At 44.2% G+C, this 20,930-nt stretch overlaps 2 protein-coding genes across 3 annotated transcripts; one reads left to right on the plus strand and one right to left on the minus strand.

The window, feature by feature from the left end:
* The first annotated feature begins 860 nt into the window (after positions 1-860).
* Positions 861-4,207, plus strand: cdc42l (cell division cycle 42, like). Of its 2 annotated transcripts, XM_083661212.1 has the most exons (7): positions 901-927; positions 1,501-1,526; positions 1,959-2,063; positions 2,522-2,594; positions 2,690-2,799; positions 2,969-3,166; positions 3,425-4,207. In XM_083661212.1, exons 3-7 carry the CDS (start codon positions 1,959-1,961, stop codon positions 3,512-3,514), a joined length of 576 nt encoding a protein of 191 aa, XP_083517338.1. In that variant the 5' UTR covers positions 901-927; positions 1,501-1,526; the 3' UTR covers positions 3,515-4,207. The 2 variants fall into 2 exon arrangements, with proteins under 2 accessions (XP_083517337.1, XP_083517338.1); XM_083661211.1 differs by lacking the exon at positions 1,501-1,526 and having other exon boundaries at positions 861-927.
* A 1,536-nt stretch (positions 4,208-5,743) lies between these two features.
* On the minus strand, positions 5,744-10,627 carry wnt4b (wingless-type MMTV integration site family, member 4b; the record flags this gene model as incomplete). The annotated part of the gene is made up of 8 exons (XM_083661419.1): positions 5,744-5,913; positions 6,606-6,768; positions 7,578-7,718; positions 8,214-8,356; positions 8,494-8,625; positions 9,175-9,259; positions 9,411-9,564; positions 10,539-10,627. 8 exons carry the CDS (start codon positions 10,625-10,627, stop codon positions 5,744-5,746), a joined length of 1,077 nt encoding a protein of 358 aa, XP_083517545.1.
* Between the last annotated feature and the right edge of the window lie 10,303 nt (positions 10,628-20,930).

The raw sequence follows: 20,930 nt of genomic DNA on the forward strand, positions 1-20,930 counted from the left end.
GCCTCAGGAAGTCCCGGAAGATCATCAAAGACACGACCCACCTGGCAACAGCCCTCCCTGTTGCCCTCAGGGAGAAGATACAGGGTCCCGAAAGCACGTACAAACTGTCTGCAGAATGGTTTCTTTCCGCAGGCCACGAGACTCCTCAATAAATCAAACACACACATACACACACCTGCACGCACGCGCGCGCGCACACACACTGTTAACACTTTTTCATATTAATCTATCTGTACAGTACATGTATTCCATTTGAATATTTTATTACTTCTACTTTATTACCTTTTTTTTTTTTTCTTTTTTTTTTTACTGTTTACATTGTTTGCCTTATTGCCCTATTTGTTGTTTGCTGTGATTTTGCACTATTTACCTATTATCTGCACCTGTAACGGAGCCCACAGCATAAGAACTACTTCACACGTGCGTACTTGTACAATGGAGTGACAATGACAAATCTTGAATCTTGATATTAGAATGTTATTGTGTGTGTGTGTGTGTGTGTGTGTGTGTGTGTGTGTGTGTGTGTGTGTGTGTGTGTGTGTGTGTGTGTGTGTGTGTGTGTGTGTGTGTGTGTGTGAGTGTGTGTGTGTGTGTGTGTGTGTGTGTGTGTGTGTGTGTGTGTGTGTGTGTGTGTGTGTGTGCGTGCGTGCGTGTGTGTGTGTGTGTGTGTGTCAGTAGTCCAACGTTTTTGTTGGGCTCATCATCAAAGGTGCCAATGCTAATCATTTTATGTGATAATAATAATTATGTGGACGCTGACTGCCCTGTAATGCAATTCTGTCCAGTAGGTGGCAGTGTTTCCACGGTTTGGTTATGACTGCTGTCTGTGCTGTGTGGCAGCGGCGTGTGTGGTTTGCAGCTGCGCAAAAAGTAATTCGACTCTCAAACCCGGATGTAACCAACGCCTAACCTGTCTGGAGAAAAACGGTGAGTAGAGTTGTAAAACAGTCAGAATCGGTCGATTATACTTGAACACACATTTAGACACACTTGTATTAGGATAGTCCGTTAACATTGCAAACTTTGTAGCGAAAGGAAACTGCTCGTTCATTGGTATATATCCGCGGAGTGTGGAAAGTATCAACCTTAACGTTAGTTAGCCAACATGCTTACGTGAACAGCTAATCATGGTAATGGTAACATTGTACGTTAACATCATCAGTATTGTCAATGAGGTTGTCACAAATGTTACATCCCTTTAGATGGTAAATTAATTGCGGGTATTTTTCTCCATACATTGAGTTTGTTAGTTACAGTGATTAGCTATTAGAGGCGCAAGGAAAAAACACATCTCACATTATCAACCTTAACGTTAACGCTACTTCTCTATTAACTGTTATCCACCTTGTTTAGAAAGCCACCGTTTAAGCTTTGGTGTCTCGTTATAATCTGTCCATAGTTTATTTCAACCGGCAAAATGTTATAATTTTTCGTTGTGCGCCCAGAAGTTGACTCTGTTTTCATTCCTTTCTTAATTTGATAATCTGCTGATACCCGCAGCTAAATCACTTGGACTGTAGGCCGAGGTAACTTTTTCTTGTTAACTAAAATCGTTGGTATGTAGCTTATGCGGAAGTAAACTTTTTACACTGTCTGTCATCAATATTAAGCTCACACATCTAATAGTAGTAATTATGTTGTCATGTTGTTTTCTTATTTATATCGCATACAATATAGATCACACTTATTCACTCACTGCACTTCTATTATTACCTTGCCTTGTTAAGTTAGTGAATGTATCTCCCATCTTGTCTCACTTGGTCTGATATAGCTATAGAGCGACATGTGAATTCTCAAAGATGTCCTTGGGGCGATAAAGTTGACACTATTGTGTATTTTACTGTACTGAATGCACTTCCTCTCTGTCTGAGTGTCTGGCCTAGTGGCCTTCTCTCTGTCTGGGAGCTTTGTGTTTCCTGGCGTGTCCCTGAAGTTGGTTTGTCTGTTAATCCCTGTAGATGCAGACTATAAAATGTGTCGTGGTAGGGGACGGTGCGGTAGGAAAGACCTGCCTACTGATTTCCTACACAACCAACAAGTTCCCTTCAGAATATGTGCCTACGGTAAGTGGCTTGCGTAAAGGAGTCATGCCGAGATGCATATTGTCAACAGATTGTTTACTTATTACAACCGACAACCTTCCTTTTTAATACTTTTTCATAGTTAAAGGAACACTCTGCCCATTTTCAACCAGCTTTGTATCATTACTCTCAATAACTGTCAAACTAGATGAATGATGAATAGTTTGACAGCTATTGAGAGTTGATTTGAGTTAATGAGTTATTAATTTGAGTTAGTGTGGACCAGTGATGTCACTGGTCCACACTTTAACACTCAATAACTGTCAAATTAAATGACAGACTTCAAAACCGTTTACAGTTTTCTGATATACTACTGATGTTCTAATGATACAAAGCTGGTTGAAAATGGGCGGAGTGTTCCTTTAATAGAAATGCTGGTCATATCATCTCAGCTTTTGTTGTTGTCACATTATATTTCTTTGTTTTTGTGTGTCCAAAAGGTTTTCGATAATTATGCAGTGACTGTTATGATTGGTGGAGAGCCGTATACACTCGGCCTCTTTGACACAGCAGGTAACGTGAATATCTTTTGACACTCTTGGCTTACTTTATTTCTGTCATTCTTAATTACAATAGTAAAAGCATTTTTTTCTGTCTGGTATTCTCAGGTCAGGAGGACTACGATAGGCTGCGTCCTCTCAGCTACCCACAGACAGACGTATTCCTCGTATGTTTCTCTGTCGTCTCCCCATCATCTTTTGAGAACGTCAGGGAGAAGGTCAGTCATTTAATCAAACCGCTTTTATCCTCTATCCACTGATTGAAGAACATGGCCTTGACATTTTTGATCAAAGAAAAGTTTGCTCAAGCGTTTGCTCGTTTTACGCTGACAGTGACGGATGAAAATATCTATTTGATCTTTATTTATTGTCTCTCCCCCCCCACAGTGGGTTCCTGAGATTTCTCACCATTGCCCACGCACCCCCTTCCTACTAGTGGGCACTCAGGTGGACTTGCGGGACGACAGCAACACGGTGGAGAAGTTGGCCAAGAACAAGCAGCGCCCCCTGTCTTCGGAGAGCGGCGACAAGCTAGCTCGCGACCTGCGGGCCGTCAAATATGTGGAGTGCTCTGCCCTCACGCAGGTGCGGATTTGGCGTTCGCGACGTTGTCAAAATAGACGCTTTTAATTTGACAACGTAAACATTCAAAATTGCCCCTAGCTTGACTTCCTGTTGCAATGTGTGCTAATGCAATAGCCGACAGGAAATAAGATAGGGTTCAAACTGTTCCCATAGCAACCAAATTCCGTGAAAACCGTCCATACATAACAGCAGAACATTTTAAAATAAGCAATGCCGACGTGCTGTATTTACATATTTCTTTCTTCCATTTTCAACCAGAGAGGACTGAAGAACGTGTTTGACGAGGCCATCCTGGCGGCGTTGGAACCTCCCGAGACCAAACCCAAGAAACGCTGCAAACTGCTATAAGATGACGAACAGGAAGTGAGGGATGAAAAGCAGTAAGACATAGGGTGGGGGTGAATGCAAAACACGAGACAGACCAATGGCCATCGTAGAGAAGGACAAACCCACGGGGGAAGGGAGATGAAATGGCGTTGAGACTTACCCTAATACATGTACACACTGATTGTGCCTTCTAAGTATATATCTGGGAGAGGCTGAGGAGGAGCAAAGCAATGTCCCTCGTGCAGCGAAGACAGTAGGAGAAACAAATTTAACTTCTCTCCTTTTCTTAAAGCTTTTTTAGAAATAGCAGTGTTTTCCCTGCCAGTACTAGGTGGGGGCGGGGCCCCCCTGCCTGTCACTATCGCCCCCCCTATTTAAGAAACAAACATTGATACGGCTGCACTCGGCCTCCTTTTGTGTTTCGCTTTGCTGTTTTCGGCCTATTGTGCCGTTTGAACCCAGATTAATGAAATGCAAATGGGGAAACGCACGAGTTACATTTAACATTAAGTTTCTTAACGAACAGTGGGTTAGCTACAGTTAGAGGGGCGACTTAATGTTAAGTGGTACTGTATTTGCTTTCTATTTCCGACCCTTTGGAATTGATTGAAGAAAGCACTAGATTTATTGTCACTCCAAACCGAGCTAGCTGTCGGTAGTAACGGTTACTTTCGTCAAACTCCCAGTGAATTTTGGGAAGGCCAAGTGGATTGTCACCAATTTCCCTTCTGCAGGTGACTTTTTTTTAAATGACTTCAATATGTTATTCTTTTCCCCCCCGTGTATATTGTATTAATTCTATGTCTTTGTTATTTTGGGAAATTTTTAGCAGTTATTCATTTGTGAAACTTGAGTTTTTATTTGATCTTTTCTTTCTTTTTTATCGCTAGACTACCAATTTTGAGTGATTGATAATATAACAAAATTAAGCTGTACTGTTTTGAATAGATCTTCATCTCGATAGAAATTGAGATGATAACCTTTCCTAGTAAATCTCTGGGTGTTTGTAATCACAGAACGTTTGTAATAAAATGGTTTAACTGACGTAAAAATATAGTGATCATTTTTGTATTTTTTGAAGGGGGGGGGGAATTGAATGCACAGCAAATCACAAATAAGGGGGGAAAAATGCAAGATTGACCAGATTAACTTGGCAGTCAGTCTGATATATGAAGTGTGGCAATATATTGGCCATGTCTGGTCAACAAAGAACTCAAGAAACACTTCTTTGGGTATTTTGGATAAACTATTATATTTAATGATGTTTCTTTGAACAGCTCTAAAAGCACTGCTCGTGCAGTAACATACATGACAAAAGATTCAGCGTGAGGGACAAAACACAAGACAGACACTGATGTAAGTCAAAAGTTATTCTTGCCGTTTAAGGTGTCATTGATGGAGTCAGAAGTGAAGCGAGGTCTCAATGCCAGATATACAAATAAATAAGCCAGAATAGAGGCGGCAAAAGACATAAATACAGGAAATGTACAGACTTGCTAGCCTATGACAATGAACTCAAATCATAGACGCATGCGTAAAACAAAAATAGCGTTGTAATGTTTCCCTGTTAGTTCTGGTTAATTTCAGCTTTAAAAGCTTTGTCAGTTCAAAGTGAGATTAGCAGAGTGTCTGCACCTGTCTGTCTGTCTGTCTCGGTATCATGAATTTGAGTGTAGTGTCAGTAATGGAGAAGGAGTTGTGATTTCTCTCTGTACATTCTTTACTTTTAACACGTCGTCATTGGTCTCCGTTTTTACACGTGCCCTGATTTTGCAGGAGTAAGAATAGGGCTCGGTGATAATTCACCGTTATCGTTTGTCTCTCTGTGGCATCAAATAGAGATGATATGCTTATTTAATTGGGGATATCACAATTCTGCTTCCTAAATTGAGGATAACGAGCAAATCTTAGCGATAAACTGACAAAATGAAGTATGAAACATTTTAGAGTGTATTATTTGAAATTTTCACACCTAACATTACCATTTGGTTCAGTGGGATGAACATTCATTTGATTACTTTATGTGATTTTGCATAGATGAGCCACATGATCCGTATTGATATATTCATTTCATGATATTGATTTCAACTCCTGCCTTAAAAATACAATACTAATGCTTAGCTCTGCTCTTGAGTGTGAAAAACGTTCCATTGTGTTCCAGCGGTTGTGTCTGTTAGTGTGTCTGTCTGGCGGTTGATTTGCTGTGGAGATGCAGTGTCTGTCTGCTCCGTGCGTCGGGCTCTTTTTCGGTTACACTCTGCAGGTGTGGATAGTGACTGTGTTCTTGCACTGCTGGCAGCGGACCGAGCAGCACCAAGAGAACTTGCAGGAGCAGCGCTGCACCACCTCGGCCCGGCCCGCGCGGTACCCCGGCCCGCAGCACACCAGCTCACAGCCGTCCGGCGCCAGTCGAGAGGTGCCTAGAGGGTATGTGGGACAAATAGTTATTCTTTCAGAAGATAAACACGTGTTCCCTCTTGTCATTTTATTCAGCTATGAGATGTATGGGAAGATAATACGAGGTTTGTCCCATACAGTATCTGCGTTATAAGTTATGTTTTAAGTTGATGTTACAGTATTAAAAATGTGTTTTACACTAATAGTTTTAGATAATAGTCAAACTAAATGACAATGCTAATTTTACTGCTCTACTTACTTCTACTTACATTCTCTAGCAGTGATGGTCATTTAGTTTTTCTTGTTCTTTTTTATCATAGAGGCCATACAGGCTCTAGGAACGCCCACAATAGACGCTGGATTAGCCTGGGGGCGGGGTCAGGGTGGGGTAAATTCCCCCGTTCTATCCATTCAGCAAAGTTCGAATTTAGCTGATAGCCCCCGCCCAGGCACACACGATCGGGGATTTAACCACCGCAGTGAACGCGCATCTGAGCAGATGTCTTGTGTTCTGCTCTAGAATCCCCAAACATGTAGTTTAGAGCCGCAGCACCGTCTTTTGGTGAGTCAGCCCATGAGATATATGGGCGGTTTTACCCCACTCGCGCGCCAGCCGTTTCACATTTTGTGGGCGTTCCCACACATGCGGACTGTCTCTATTGTTTCTCTCCCGTGAGATGGTTGTGCTTAAGTAGATGGGAATGTAGACCCTCACCATTGCACCTCCTGCCAGCGGTGCCGGGGATGCCGTTCTCTGGGTCGAGATGACAGAAGTCCGGGGAGGCAGCGAGGTACAGCAGGTCTCTGGCAGCGGGCGGTTTGACCTGAGGGTCACGGGGCAACAGGGCCGTCCTAGATCCTATACGAGTCAGGCGGACCTGGGGGGGGGGGGGTGATGCGGTCAGAGAGGTCAGAGGTCAGAGGGGTCAGCTTTCAAGACCTCAGCAGAGCTTAGCCACCTTATTTTTGAATGCCCCCACTGTCAAAAAAATAATTGTGGGAACAAGGTCCGGTTTAACGTGACTTATTGTTGCAGCTTGCCATTTCCTTTGTTATACTCTGGCTGCAGACCCGAATTATAAACCGGAAACTGGAGTACGTTATAAAAGTTATAAATATAATCACGTTATAAACAACTAACCAAGTCAAGTCAAGTTTATTTATATAGCCCTAATTCACAAGCATGTCTCAGAGGGCTTTACAGAGAATATGTCTAGCTAATTCTAGCTGTGTGTCCGTATGGGGGTCCATAGCTGTGTGTCCGTATGGGGGTCCGTATGGAAACAGTGTTACTCGAAATGGTTAAAAGTTGAATCAATTTGGTCATTCGGTGGCGTTTCACTGCCATGTAAAGTAACTATTACGCTAGCCGTTAGCATTAGCCACAGTAGCCGACTACCCACAATGCATTACGTTATCCCAGCACCCAAACGACACGGCTGTAGAGCAGAATGGCTCTGCTGTAAAATCCTCATAGAAGTTAAAACAGTGTAAAAAATGACACCGGAAGCGGAAGAAGCACCCATCAGGCATCATGGCAACTAGAAATAAGGTGGATAGGGTTTCAGATCAGGCATCTCTGCTCTGCTTCTTGATGTTATTTGTATTTATTTATTTGACTTTGTCCACTACTTGGCTCGGGGGAAGAAGAGGAGAAACAAAGGGAAAAAGGTGTGTTCTCACACACCTCTGTGGCTCCGTCGAAACGTTCCTTAAGCACGGCGCCGACACGCCTGAACGGAGGCATGACCTTCCAGCAGGTCCTCAACTCACAGGAGCCAGAGACGCCATGACACTTACACTCCACCTGCATGTTATGAAGGATGGCCTGAGAGGGTAGAGAGGGAGGAGGGTTGGTGGATGGATGGAAGAGGAGATGACAGGAGGAGCAGATTCACACACAGTCTCACACACCACGTCACAGTTGGAAATGAGCGGCGATGACATCAGAGTGCACTACGATGATGACCAGTGATGACATCAGAGTGATGACATCAGAGTGCACTACTACCACCGACTAGTGTCCTCTAGAGAGAGAGTGGCGTCAGCGGAGGACCAAAATGCGAGACTCATTAGCCAATGAACAGCCAGGAATGGGTCTCGCGCTACTTTTGCATGCTAAAATAAAGCTGATAATGTACAATTTGATTCAAGGGGGGAAAAACCCTTTCAGAGTACAACACAAACTGTCTATTTTGCTGCACCTCGACAGTGCTGCTTTTTTTTACTCAAGAGTTCCACTTTCTACTTCCTGGAAAAAAACTGGTCCATTGGACTGAATGGAGATGTCGGAACTCTTCTATTATACAGCTCTGCCACTGACCTTCCGGCCAGCCTCGTTGTTGTGGATGTTCATGAGCGGTCGTCCTGCCGACAGCCCTTTGGCCCGTTCTGGTTCATCCACGAAGGTCTGGGAGAAGGCTACACCGTAGGATAAGTTGTCGCTGCAGCCCGACCACTGGAAACCTGTGTCAGGAGAGATGGTGCTGATTCATAAAGTCATCACCCTTGGCTGAATGTGATTCATAAGAATATTAAGATTTTCTGTGAATATCACCGAGGATGAATACAACATTTTTTTCTGAGACTGAATCCAAACTCACCCTCGGGGCTGACCCCCCTGACCTTCCTGTCACAGCCGCACCTCTCTAGCTCCCCCCGGCTGCAGGCTCGAGTCACTGCGACCGCGATGGCCGCCGAGGACAACGCGTGCACGAAGGCCGCCTCGCGAGTGCCTGATGTGGAAAATTGAGCATGTGTGGCACAGAAATCAGGATTCTTAATATATCTATCTATATATATATACTGTAGATATAGAGGCCATTTACACCTGGTGTTAACATGTGGTTTCTGCAATCAGATTGTATTTTATCACTTCAGCCGGGATTCCATTTACACCTGGCGTTAACATGCATTTTCTGCAATCTGATAGAAATGGTTGTCCTCTCAATCCGCATAAAGTTGCTGTATCCAGATTGAGAAGACACATTGCCTTTACACTTGTGTTCAATGTGTACTGTACACAATGCATCCCTGACCACCTCCGGAGGTGGTTTGGCCGATCAGATTGCAATCCTTCTTCAATGCGTTTTGGGGGGTGTTTACTACACCTGGCATTTCAAGTGATAAAACACAATCTGATTGCAATCTGATCACAGAAAACGCATGTTAGCGCCAGGTGTAAATGGCCTCTATATAGATATCAAAACTCTGACTATATGGATTTTACTCCATAGCAGTTGAGTCCAGCTATTTCTCTTCCATCATGCTGATGATGAGCGTACCTTGGTTCATGACCCTGCCAAACACGTTGACCCCTCGCGGGGTGGTGGAGCAGTTCCAACGGCGATTCCTGAACTGGTGCTGGCACTGAGTTGGACAGTGTTAAACAGACCAAACAGAGCAGTGAGCAGCAACACATTGATCATGATGATGATACTGATCGTGATGACAGTCACAGCAATGGCGGGTCGCAGGAGGTCACGACCCCTGACATGTTCCCGCTCTCCGGCCTTCTTACCTCTTCTATGACCATCTCTGCTGCCTTGCGTACGGACTCCATGACCTCCCCCCGCGCCCTGCATACCCCCACCTGCCCTGGGGACAGCCCCCTCAGCCGCGCACAGGGGGCAGCACCGGACACGGGCCTGGAGCGAGGCAGCCTCGCCAGCGAACTGGGAGACACAACGTTGGGCATTGGTATAGTGACTCACAGGTTATTGAGTGGGGGGGGGGGGGGGGTGTCACATATATATATTTTTTATATATATTTTTTTTCTCCCGATTTTTTATCCCATTTTTATCCCCCACTAGTGCTAATTTTAATTTATTTATCCTGGTTGCTGCTCCACCCTCTGCCGATCTGGGGAGAGCCGAAAAATGGGCTCCATGCTTCCTCCGAGACATGGGCAGTTAGCCAGCCGCTTCTTTTCACCTGACCGGTAGGACATAGCACGTGGGAGGATCACGCTATTCCAACGAGTTCCCCCACCCTCCGAACAGGCGCCCTTAACGACCAGAGGAGGCACCACATCAGCAACCAGGATATTGCATGTTTTGGTGAAGGGGGTTCCTATATGAAGGAAACCCCCCCCCCCCCCCCCCCCCCCGGGAGGCACGGGGAGACAAACTCCACACAGAAAGGCCCTTTTGACGACCCCACCCGGGCGGTGGGCACTCGAGGACATGCGGGACGGGCACGCATTCCTTCGGCGTTCACAGCGTCCCAGGTGGGAATCGAACCCAGGACCTTCGAGCTGTTGAGGCGACAGCGCTTACCACTGCACCACCGTACCCCCGGGGGGGGGGGCACATAATTAAGTAGAGGGAGGGAGCGAAAGAGGAAGAAGGAGAAGAAGAAGAGCATGTAGAGAAGAAGAGAAGGCAGAAAAAAAGGACATGGAGGTAATGATGGGGAGAGTTTTAGAGAGGAAGGACACGAGGGGAAAGACCAGCACACAAAGAGGACAGAGAAGGCACAGTGAAGACAGAGAGTGTGAAGAAAGCAAAAAAGGTCACCGAGAGACGGACAAAGAAAGAAAAGGAGGACTGACAGAAAGAGATTTAGAGACACGTCACCATCTTTTACAAGTTATAGCATGACAAACAAACTCCCTCTTTCTCTTCCTCCCCTGCACGCCACACTTACAGCCAGTTGGTTGCCATGGTGGGGTGGGTCGCCCATAGCAAGAGCAGGAGGAGTGGTGCCGTGAGATTGACAGCGGAGACAGTTGGCATCAGACTGTCTTGTCTGTCCTGTCTCCACAGTTACTCTGCCTCGGCCGTCAGTCTGTCTGTCTGTCAGGTCTGTAGGTTCTAGTGCTGGTCTATGTTTCTGGTCCAGAGCCTGGGGATGATCCCCGCATATCTGTTGACAGGGAAAAAGTGAACATGTAAGCGACAAATACGCTAATTGCAAAAATCGAATCATGCTCTTCTACCAACCATTTGTAACCGTCTACTTTGCAATTAGTTTCACAACTCATCTTTTAATCGTATACTTTTATCTTGCTACAGATTTCAAAAAGTTTCAAGTATGAGACCACAAAACAACTGCCGCACACAGGTGAGTATTCAGAGTGAGCATAAGGCAGCTCACTAACAAATATGTTAATAATGTAAAAATGTATAATACCATAATAATAAACTAATAATACAAAGTTTTTTTTTCTCCATGTAATGCCCAATGGAGTCTTATTTCCTGGATGGGAGTAACATGGTTTCTTACCAGTTTGTGTCCTGTAATATCCACTTATCGTTCTTCGTGAAATTGTGCTGATCAAACTGAAATGTAATCCAAATTCTCAGTTAACATAATCAATAATGTTGTTTGCCGGTTTCCTCTTTTGTGCAAAAGCATGCTCAGACAACTTTCAGCAGCAAATGTTATCCTTTAGAAACAAAAAATAAATAAATCCTCATATGCAATTTCTTTGAACAAATTAGTTTTAGTAACAAAGAAAAAAAGAAAAGCCCCAAAATATCAAAACTCAAGAATCCAGTAAAAGCATTATCGCTCTGTGTTATATCGCGTGTGTGTGCGTTCCAGGTACAAACGGCAAGAAGTGAGGAGTGAGGAAAAGTGAGACGGGAGTGATTGGTTATAAAGGAGGTGTAGAGTGAGGGTGGGGAGTGAGAGAACAGAGTGATGTAGGGTGACAGAGGAAAGGGGAGGAGGCATTGGGGAAGGATAATAGTTGTGCTTACAGCACATTAATATTGACCGAGAAATCATATCCCCTCCATTGTGTACATTTAGCACGCGACCTCAAATGTGACCTAAGATGAGTCCAACCGGATTCAGATTATTCCACATCATTGGGTTGCTGTGTGCGTGCATTGCGCTCTCCCAATCTTGTCCCAATCTATTCATTAGGGGTGTCACGATATTTCGTCGCACGATATATCGCGATATCGAAACGTCACGATATGCGTATCGTCAGAAAAAAATGATATCGTAAAAAAAAAAAAAAATCATTTTTTGCTCCTGAATAATAATAGAACAAATTTAGCAGAATCAACACGCATGAGTGAGGGGGTAGACTACTACTGGCATGGCAAAACAGCTCAAGGGGTACATAAGATTACATAAGTTTAGGGACCATTGAGCATGAGTTATTTAAGAAATAGATTGTATTAGGGATGGGGGAGAGTACTCGGGTACTCGAGTACTCGTTTGTAACGAGAGTACTCGAGTACCGTTTCCGCTGTCCGGGTACTCGCCCCACCCCCCTCCCCTATAAAAATGGCCGATCTAACGTTAACAGCGTCTGGCGAATCGCCAGCAACACAGACGTCCATGTATATTAACGCAATCTATATTCAGCAGATGTAAAATAAACAAGATTTGATTGCAGTTGTTTTCCGTTCATGGCCAATTTATATATAGATGTGCAAGCAAAGATGGTAACGTTAGATGTTTTTTACTCGGACGGACCACTTTGACTAACGGACCCCTGACAGTAACTTTGTTTACCATAGCCAAACGTTCCGTGTTTCACCACGGGCGGGGACCATCACTCGGATGTTGTTGGTGGTTTTTGCGGTTAACGTTAGCTAACATTATTACTGTTTGCAGTTATCATGTTTGCAGTTATCACTTTTTGGCAGAACACCAGAGTTTTTAATAAGTGGATTTACTTAACAGTGATCAAGAAGCAGTATGGAATGATTACCGACATGTATTGGGAATTACTTTTACTGAGGTAGGCTAACGGCTAACACCGGATCACCTTATCACAGTCAATCTGTAAAAACTAAAAAGTGCACCAGGCAGCGCTTTTTCCATGCAAAAATGGTAATGTGTGTGCCCATCCCTAGATTGTATACCGTAAATTTCGGACTATAAGCCGCGGCTTTTTCCCCGTTTTTTGGCCCTGCGGCTTATATAACGGTGCGGCTTATCTATGGATTTTTTCAAAAAAAAAAAAAAAAAACTCTCTTTTTTAGCACTCTTTCTAACTATAAATCCACTTCTGTTTTAATTTCCTCTCTTGCCCTCTTTTCACCACACCGCGGACACTGTGTGCACTGTAAAAAAAAACACAGGTGGTGTTGTGTTATGTTGTTTTGTTGAAATGTTAATAAATGGGAGCTTCCTCAAACAGCCATCTCTTTCCCGACAATCCCCTCTGTGCATGAACCCTTACATATGGTAATTAAACATTAAAACACAATAATAAAAAAAACATTAAAACACCTGCGGCTTATAGTCCGGTGCGGCTTATATATGTAACAAACAGGCAATTTTGCTGCTGCGGCTTATACTCCGGTGCGGCTTATAGTGCGGAATTTACGGTACTTTATTTTTCTTTCACCATGCAACAAACATTTAGTTTGTGAGAGTGTGACACATTCTATTGCAAGAAGCATTATCTTCCAAGTTGTTTTCTAGTTATTATAATAACAATTTCCAAAAACAGCATTTGTTTTGTATTTTGTGTATTTCAAATGAAAGACTACCGTATTTTTCCAGTATTTTCCCAGGGCTCCCTTGAAAAGAGGTTTCGATTTCAACGGGACTCACATGGTTAAATAAATGATAAATAAATACATAAAAATGATTTGCTTTTGTTAAAAAAAATATTGTTAAAATATCGTATCGTATCGTTATCGTGAACCCAATATCGTGTATCGTATCGTATCGTGAAAATTAGTGTATCGTGACACCCCTAGTATTTATGTGTGAGTTACCGCAAACTTTTTCAACGCCTTCTGAGAAAACGCCGCCGCTGTGTGCCCACATCCAAACCTCTGACACCGCGTTTCCACGTCGTCCGCGTATATTATGTATACGCATGTGAGAAAGCGTCTTACCTAATGTTTAATTTTCCCAAACTTTTGTTGCTCATTTTACGAGTCCCCCTCCCCCCCCCGCCTCCTCTCCCCCGTCTCCCCCCGCGTTTGCCCTCTCGTTCTCCCCTCTCTCCCCACTCCCCGCATTGTCTTAGAAGAAGGGCTGACATTTGGACAAGGGGGAGAAAAAACACACTGCCCACAAATATTGGAACGGAGGCAGATAAATCACGAGATAGGAGGAGAGGAAGGAAGGAGGGAATAAGGAGGAGAGAGAGAGGGTGGATGGACGGACGGAGAGAGCGACGTGGTGTTAAAGCGGGGTTATAGGAGAAAGCAGTCGAGGCTAACGGGGCGGTCTGGGAGATCTGCGTTAGATTAGGGGTGCACCGATCGATCGGCAAGCAATCTGCATTGGCCGATTTTGACCTCAAATATGCGATCGGCCGATTGCCGATATTTCGGCTGATTGCCGATATTTTTTTATATATCATTTCTTTATATATAATTTTTTTCTTTTTCTTTTTTTTAAATAAAAAAAAGCCCTATCACTAATCAGGCTTTCCAACGATATAAAATACAATGCCAATTGGCTACATGCACAACTTCTTTACTTCCTGAAATTAGTACAGGTCTCTATTTCCTGTCCTACACTATTGGATGAACTGATTAATCAGGTGTGCCTGATCATTGTTGTGACTGCAGCACACCTGACATTAATCACTTCATCCAATAGTGATGACAGGAAATAAAGAAGCTGTACTAATTTCAGGAAGTAGTGGAGTTGTGCATGTAGCCCATTGGTATTATTAAAGGGGAGAAATAATCGACCGAAATAACGTTTCCAAACTTTTTTTCAGGAGTTTATATATCGGTGATCGGTGATCGGTGATCGGTCGATGATCGGTTGGGCAGATATTTCCCAGAGGCGATCGGCAATCGGTGATCGGTGGCAAAAAACGTGATCGGTGCACCCGTAGCATTAGAGGAAAAATATGTGGAGTATTATTATGAGAGTTGACTTGATCGTTGAGAGAGGAGAAACCTGAAATTCTCTATAGTGTAGAGAGAATAATGTTTGATTAATTGATGCACGTGGAACATTGAGGGACACGGTAGACGGCGCTAAACTTTTTTATTTTTATTTTGACTGCAAATAATTTGCCCTATGTGATTATACTGTAACTATTATTTGACTGAAGTACATTGAGTACAATTTATTTTTTGCAATCCTCCCTCCTTGTATAGCTAGTGATGTAACATGACAGTGAATCTCTCACACTTCCCAGAATAGCATGTAAAACTGGAAGGAGCACACACAGTCTGGCACTTATATATACATATATATATATATATATATATATATATATATATATATATATATATATATATATATATATATATATATACTTATATATATATATAATATATTGCAGTTTTTTGTATCTATCTTAAGGTTTTTGTGTCATTTTTTGCAGGCTATTTCTTTGAACTGTCGGAGTTGTACAGTAAGTAAGTAAAGTTTAGGCGTAATCCCGGTCCTCCCAGAGACCAATAAGGTCAAGATGGCTTTTGTTCTGGCCTTGTCACACCTGATTGAACCTCATTTGTTGAATCAGATGAGTCAGTGGGACACTGGGAACCAAACATTTGCAGACTCTGTAGCGGTCCAGGGGTTTGGTGGCCCCGTCTACCTGAACCCTCTAACACCCGGGTTCAAGAGCAAATGGATAAATATTCACGGGTTACTACCACCACCACCCCCCCCCCCCCCCTCCCCACAACCCTCCACACACACACACACACACAAAACACAGAGACACACACACACACTCCCCGCCTCTCTCTCACACGCACACACACTTTGCTCCGTCCCTATCTGCAGAGACAGGTTTCTTCTAGGCCCCCCCTCTCTCTCCTTTTTCCCCGTCTTTTTCCCCATGTCGTATTCCGCCTTTGTGTCCCCTGTTTCTCCGAGTGACGTCTTCCCCGCCGTCTCCCGCGGCAACGCCATGGTGATGCTGTCTCCCACGGCAACGCCATGGCGATGGAGCCGGGCCACTGTCATGTCCGGCGCCTCTCTTATGCTCATCCCTTCATCCCCTTCACCCCCTCTCTCGTAAATAACTTTACCTCTTTTTTTTTATCTTTCTCTTCTTCCCCCCCTCCCCGTTTGTGGCCATCTTTTCTCCTGGCAGGACTGGCCGGGCGCTGACTGACTGTAGCCAGGTTGCAGAGCCCTGCAGGGATGCTTGTTAAAAGCCGGAGAGGTGACTTGCATTCCCTCTCTCTGTTACAGCGGGGAAGCTAAGAACAGACTTTGAGAGACTCCGTTCGTTGTGAGGTGGGGCACAACTCTGAGGAGCGCATCTTACTTTGTCTGCTAATGCTTACTATGGGATGGATGATTTGACCTCGTTCTGAAACGGTTGCCGCGGGTAACTATATGAACTGAACTCCACCGGCACATTTCTCCCCAAGGTCATTATGGGATAGAAACGTGACCTCTGCACCCTTTGCTACTTCCCTTCCCTGCAGCGGGACCTGCTGTCCCTCAGGAGGTCTTTTTTTGCGTCCTGCCGCAGGTCGTTATTGTAAATAAGAATTTTTGTTCTTCACAAACTCGCCCGGTCAAATAAAGGTTGATGATGATGATGATGATGATGATGATGATGATGATGATGACGATGGTGACCTGCTTTCTCAACCTGAGCCAGAGGGAGGCAGTCATCTCTGGCAGAAACATGCACTCTCACTCTGCGCAGCTCAGGCATCTCTGCCAACAAAGAGCTGAATGCACGGAGTGTGCGTGTGTATGAGTGCGTGTGTGTGTGTGTGTGTGTGTTTGTGTGTGTGTCTGTGTGTGTGTGTGTGTGTGTGTGTTTGTGTGTGTGTCTGTGTGTGTGTGTGTGTGTGAGGAGCGTGTGCGTGTGTATGAGTGTGTGTGGAGCGCGTGCGCGTGTGTGTGTGTGGAGCGCGTGTGTCTGTGTGTGTGTGTGCGTGTGTATGAGTGTGTGTGGAGTGCGTGCGTGTGTGCGTGTGCGTGTGTATGAGTGTGTGTGGAGCGCGTGCGCGCGTGTGAATATTCTGGGATGTCGGCGGTGTTGTCAGGCAGGGAAGTGGGAGGGGGGGGGGGGGGGGGGTGGCACAGTGGGCGGTGAGCTGTGTGCACATGGGGGGAGGAGGGGGGGGGGGGGCAGAGAGGGAACGGACGAGCCGTGAATATTATGGAATCGGTGGTGGGGGGGGGGGGATTGCAGTGTGCGCGTGCGGTGGAAGGATAGCTGTGCATATGGGATAGAGAGAGAGAGAGAGAGAGAGAGAGCAGGAAGGGTGTTAGTGACGGTGTTGCACGTGAGTTCATGATGTGTGCGCGCATACATGCATGCATGTGTGCGGGGGGGCATTCAACCGATGGTAACAGACAACGGGCCAGACATAGGCCTTTGTTGCTATGCAATCTGCATGTAGAGAGTGAAGAATATTATGGAGTAGCCATTTTAGTGTATAGGGAGTAAGGGAACGCAGTGGCGGGCCTTCAGGCTTGCGTTTTAGGGAGAGTCCCTGCTGTAACCTTTCGATCATCTTTGCAATGTGTGGAAAATTCCGTTTCTGTTATCACTCTAAACTGTCCGCATTGTTACTCTGGAGGTCTAATCAATCAATCAATCAATCAATCAATCTAATAAACTAACCATCAATTCAGTTGATGCATATTAATACTGTTGATCAGATGAGGGACTTCAAACAGTGGCTCATTAGAAATATAGAGAGTCCATATGTAGAGCAAAAAAGAAGAAAAATCCAATGCACTCTCCTCTGTATATTATTATTATTATTCATTGCTACGTCATGTTAATATAAATATGAGAAAGGCCTTTCAACATTGCATGGAGGAGAGTGCCATGGACTTTTCCCCCCTCTGTATAAAACACCATATTCCCGTTTCATGGATGGACCATAAATGCATTTCCAACCTTCAGCAAAGCAGCCAGTTGACCTGCAGAGGGAGTAAAGCACAGGGCTGTTGGCCTGAAGGTAATCGCTGGACACAAATGTAAGTTATTGATTACTCTCCCTGTTTTATGGTGAAGAAATTGGAGTAAACTTAAACTATAGACAGCAAGATTTGGAAAACCTCATAACTCTAACCCTATCCTTAATTGTGTGTGTGTGTGTGTGTGTGTGTGTGTGTGTGTGTGTGTGTGTGTGTGTGTGTGTGTGTGTGTGTGTGTGTGTGTGTGTGTGTGTGTGTGTGTGTGTGAGAGAGTGTGTGTGTGTGTGTGTGTGGGAGAAGGGAACATGATGCTCATACAGTACCATTTCCGTTACATTATTGTACATGCCGGAATCAGATTCAGTGTGATAAATCAGTGTGATTGAATCAGATTCAGTGTGATAAATCAGTGTGATTGAATCAGATTCAGTGTGATAAAACAGTGTGATTGGCCTACGTCACTCATAGCTTCTATGCACACATCATTAACACCCCCTCCTGCTCTACTATGTAAATGTCACATCTTGGCAACTTGAGTATCACAGAAAATGCCAGCTTCCCAGTCCCATTTACCACTTTGTCGGGTCATTCATGTGCAGCTCAAGTCGTAATTGCAGTATTTCTGAGAGAACTTGAAGGCAACACCGGTGCATCGATTTTTTTTTTATCCGTTTTTTGGCCATTCAAGGAGAGTATCTTGATGAGAACGGCATCAGACCGAGATGCTGTTAAGAACATGACACTTCCTGTTTGTGTGTTAAGAACAGGACACTTCCTGTTTGTGTGTTAAGAACAGGACACTTCCTGTTTGTGTGTTAAGAACATGACACTTCCTGTTTGTGTGTTAAGAACATGACACTTCCTGTTTGTGTGTTAAGAACATGACACTTCCTGTTTGTGTGTTAAGAACAGGACACTTCCTGTTTGTGTGTTAAGAACAGGACACTTCCTGTTTGTGTGTTAAGAACATGACACTTCCTGTTTGTGTGTTAAGAACATGACACTTCCTGTTTGTGTGTTAAGAACATGACACTTCCTGTTTGTGTGTTAAGAACATGACACTTCCTGTCTGTGTGTTAAGAACATGACACTCCCTGTCTGTGTGTTAAGAACATGACACTTCCTGTTTGTGTGTTAAGGACATGACACTCCCTGTTTGTGTGTTAAGGACATGACACTTCCTGTTTGTGTGTTAAGAACATGACACTTCCTGTTTGTGTGTTAAGAACATGACACTTCCTGTTTGTGTGTTAAGAACATGACACTTCCTGTTTGTGTGTTAAGAACATGACACTTCCTGTTTGTGTGTTAAGAACATGACACTCCCTGTCTGTGTGTTAAGAACATGACACTTCCTGTTTGTGTGTTAAGGACATGACACTCCCTGTTTGTGTGTTAAGAACAGGACACTTCCTGTCTGTGTGTTAAGAACATGACACTCCCTGTTTGTGTGTTAAGAACATGACACTTCCTGTTTGTGTGTTAAGAACAGGACACTTCCTGTTTGTGTGTTAAGAACATGACACTTCCTGTTTGTGTGTTAAGAACATGACACTTCCTGTTTGTGTGTTAAGAACATGACACTTCCTGTTTGTGTGTTAAGAACAGGACACTTCCTGTCTGTGTGTTAAGAACATGACACTTCCTGTTTGTGTGTTAAGAACAGGACACTTCCTGTCTGTGTGTTAAGAACAGGACACTTCCTGTTTGTGTGTTAAGAACAGGACACTTCCTGTTTGTGTGTTAAGAACATGACACTTCCTGTTTGTGTGTTAAGAACAGGACACTTCCTGTTAAGAACAGGACACTTCCTGTTTGTGTGTTATCGTGCGTTCCTTTATCGCAAAATAACTGGGATGTGGAGGCTAAATGACGTCACATCCGTTTTGTTAGCGTTCCATTTGCAGAAAAGTTGAGGTGGGAAGTTCACTGTTCACTGGTCAGATCCAGTCGCTAGCCAGGCTAGCCATTGTTAGCAATAACAGTTGATAACAAGGCATTTTGTGGCATTTTGCGCATACAAACACTGCAGCCTCATGTCCACACAGATAGAAGTAGGCTGTGCTGTGTGTACAGCTGATTTAATGAGACACAAACAAGACAGAAGTGCTAATATATTTATACGATTATATATCGCATTTATACGATTATAACTACTGTTGTTGCGCGGATCAGCCATCTTGGATTTTTTACGTTGGGGCTGCTGATCGTGCATTCCTTTATAACTGGGGACTGGTAATCTTACGACTTCAAAGGTCATGAGCTGGGCGGTGACGTCATCAGAGCTGGTATTTCCCATTCCAAACTCGTAGGAGCCTCAGCAGCCCCAACCTAAAAAATCCAAGATGGCTGCGCCACGCTAATCGTAGTAATATTGTTTAGCACTTCTGTTTTGTTTGTGTCTCATTAAATCAGCTGTACACACAGCACTGCCTAACTTCTATCTGTGTGGACATGAGGCTGCAGTGTTTGTATGCGCAAAATGCCGCGAAATGCCATGTTGTCAATTGTTATTGCTAACAATGGCTAGCCTGGCTAGCGACTGGATCTGACCAATGAACAGTGAACTTCCCAGCTCAAGTTTTCTGCAAATGGAACGCTAACAAAACGGATGTGACGTCATTTAGCCTCCACATCCCAGTTATTTTGCGATAAAGGAACGCACGATGAGGCTCCTTCGAGTTTGGAATGGGAAATACCAGCAGCTCTAGTGACGTCACGTCCCAGCTCATGAACTTTGAACCGGTAAGATTACCAGTTCCCAGTTATAAAGGAATGCACGATAAAGAACAGGACACTTCCTGTTTGTGTGCAATACACTTCCTGTTTGTGTGCAGTACTTGTCATTTTGGGTCTGCTGAGTCAGAGAAAAGAGGGGGGTTGGTTGGTTCTGGGATGCTGGGCCTTCTCCAGCATCCTGGGCCTGATTCAAAGGAAGGTGCCCACTTGATATTGCCAATGACTTGCCTATAGATAGTATTCTGTTACATCAGCACACGGCCATCTTGGTAGGAAAATAGCAGGTGATTGTAATCAATTAACAGGTGATTACAATCAAGTGACACAACCAGGCAATGAGCTGTGTGTATTGTAGCGCCATATTGGTAGGAAAATGCTTGTGATGTCACAGGAATACTATGAATACACTCACCCCTGAAAGCTAGAGCAGGTAGCTGCTGAAGGATTTGTTTCTCCCTTGTGTGAGTCCCACTGAGATGTCCATCTCTTTTGCAAGGGAGCCCTGCTGGC

This window comes from Poromitra crassiceps (genome assembly GCF_964638095.1).
Source record: "Poromitra crassiceps genome assembly, chromosome: 26".
Lineage (NCBI taxonomy): Eukaryota > Metazoa > Chordata > Actinopteri > Beryciformes > Melamphaidae > Poromitra > Poromitra crassiceps.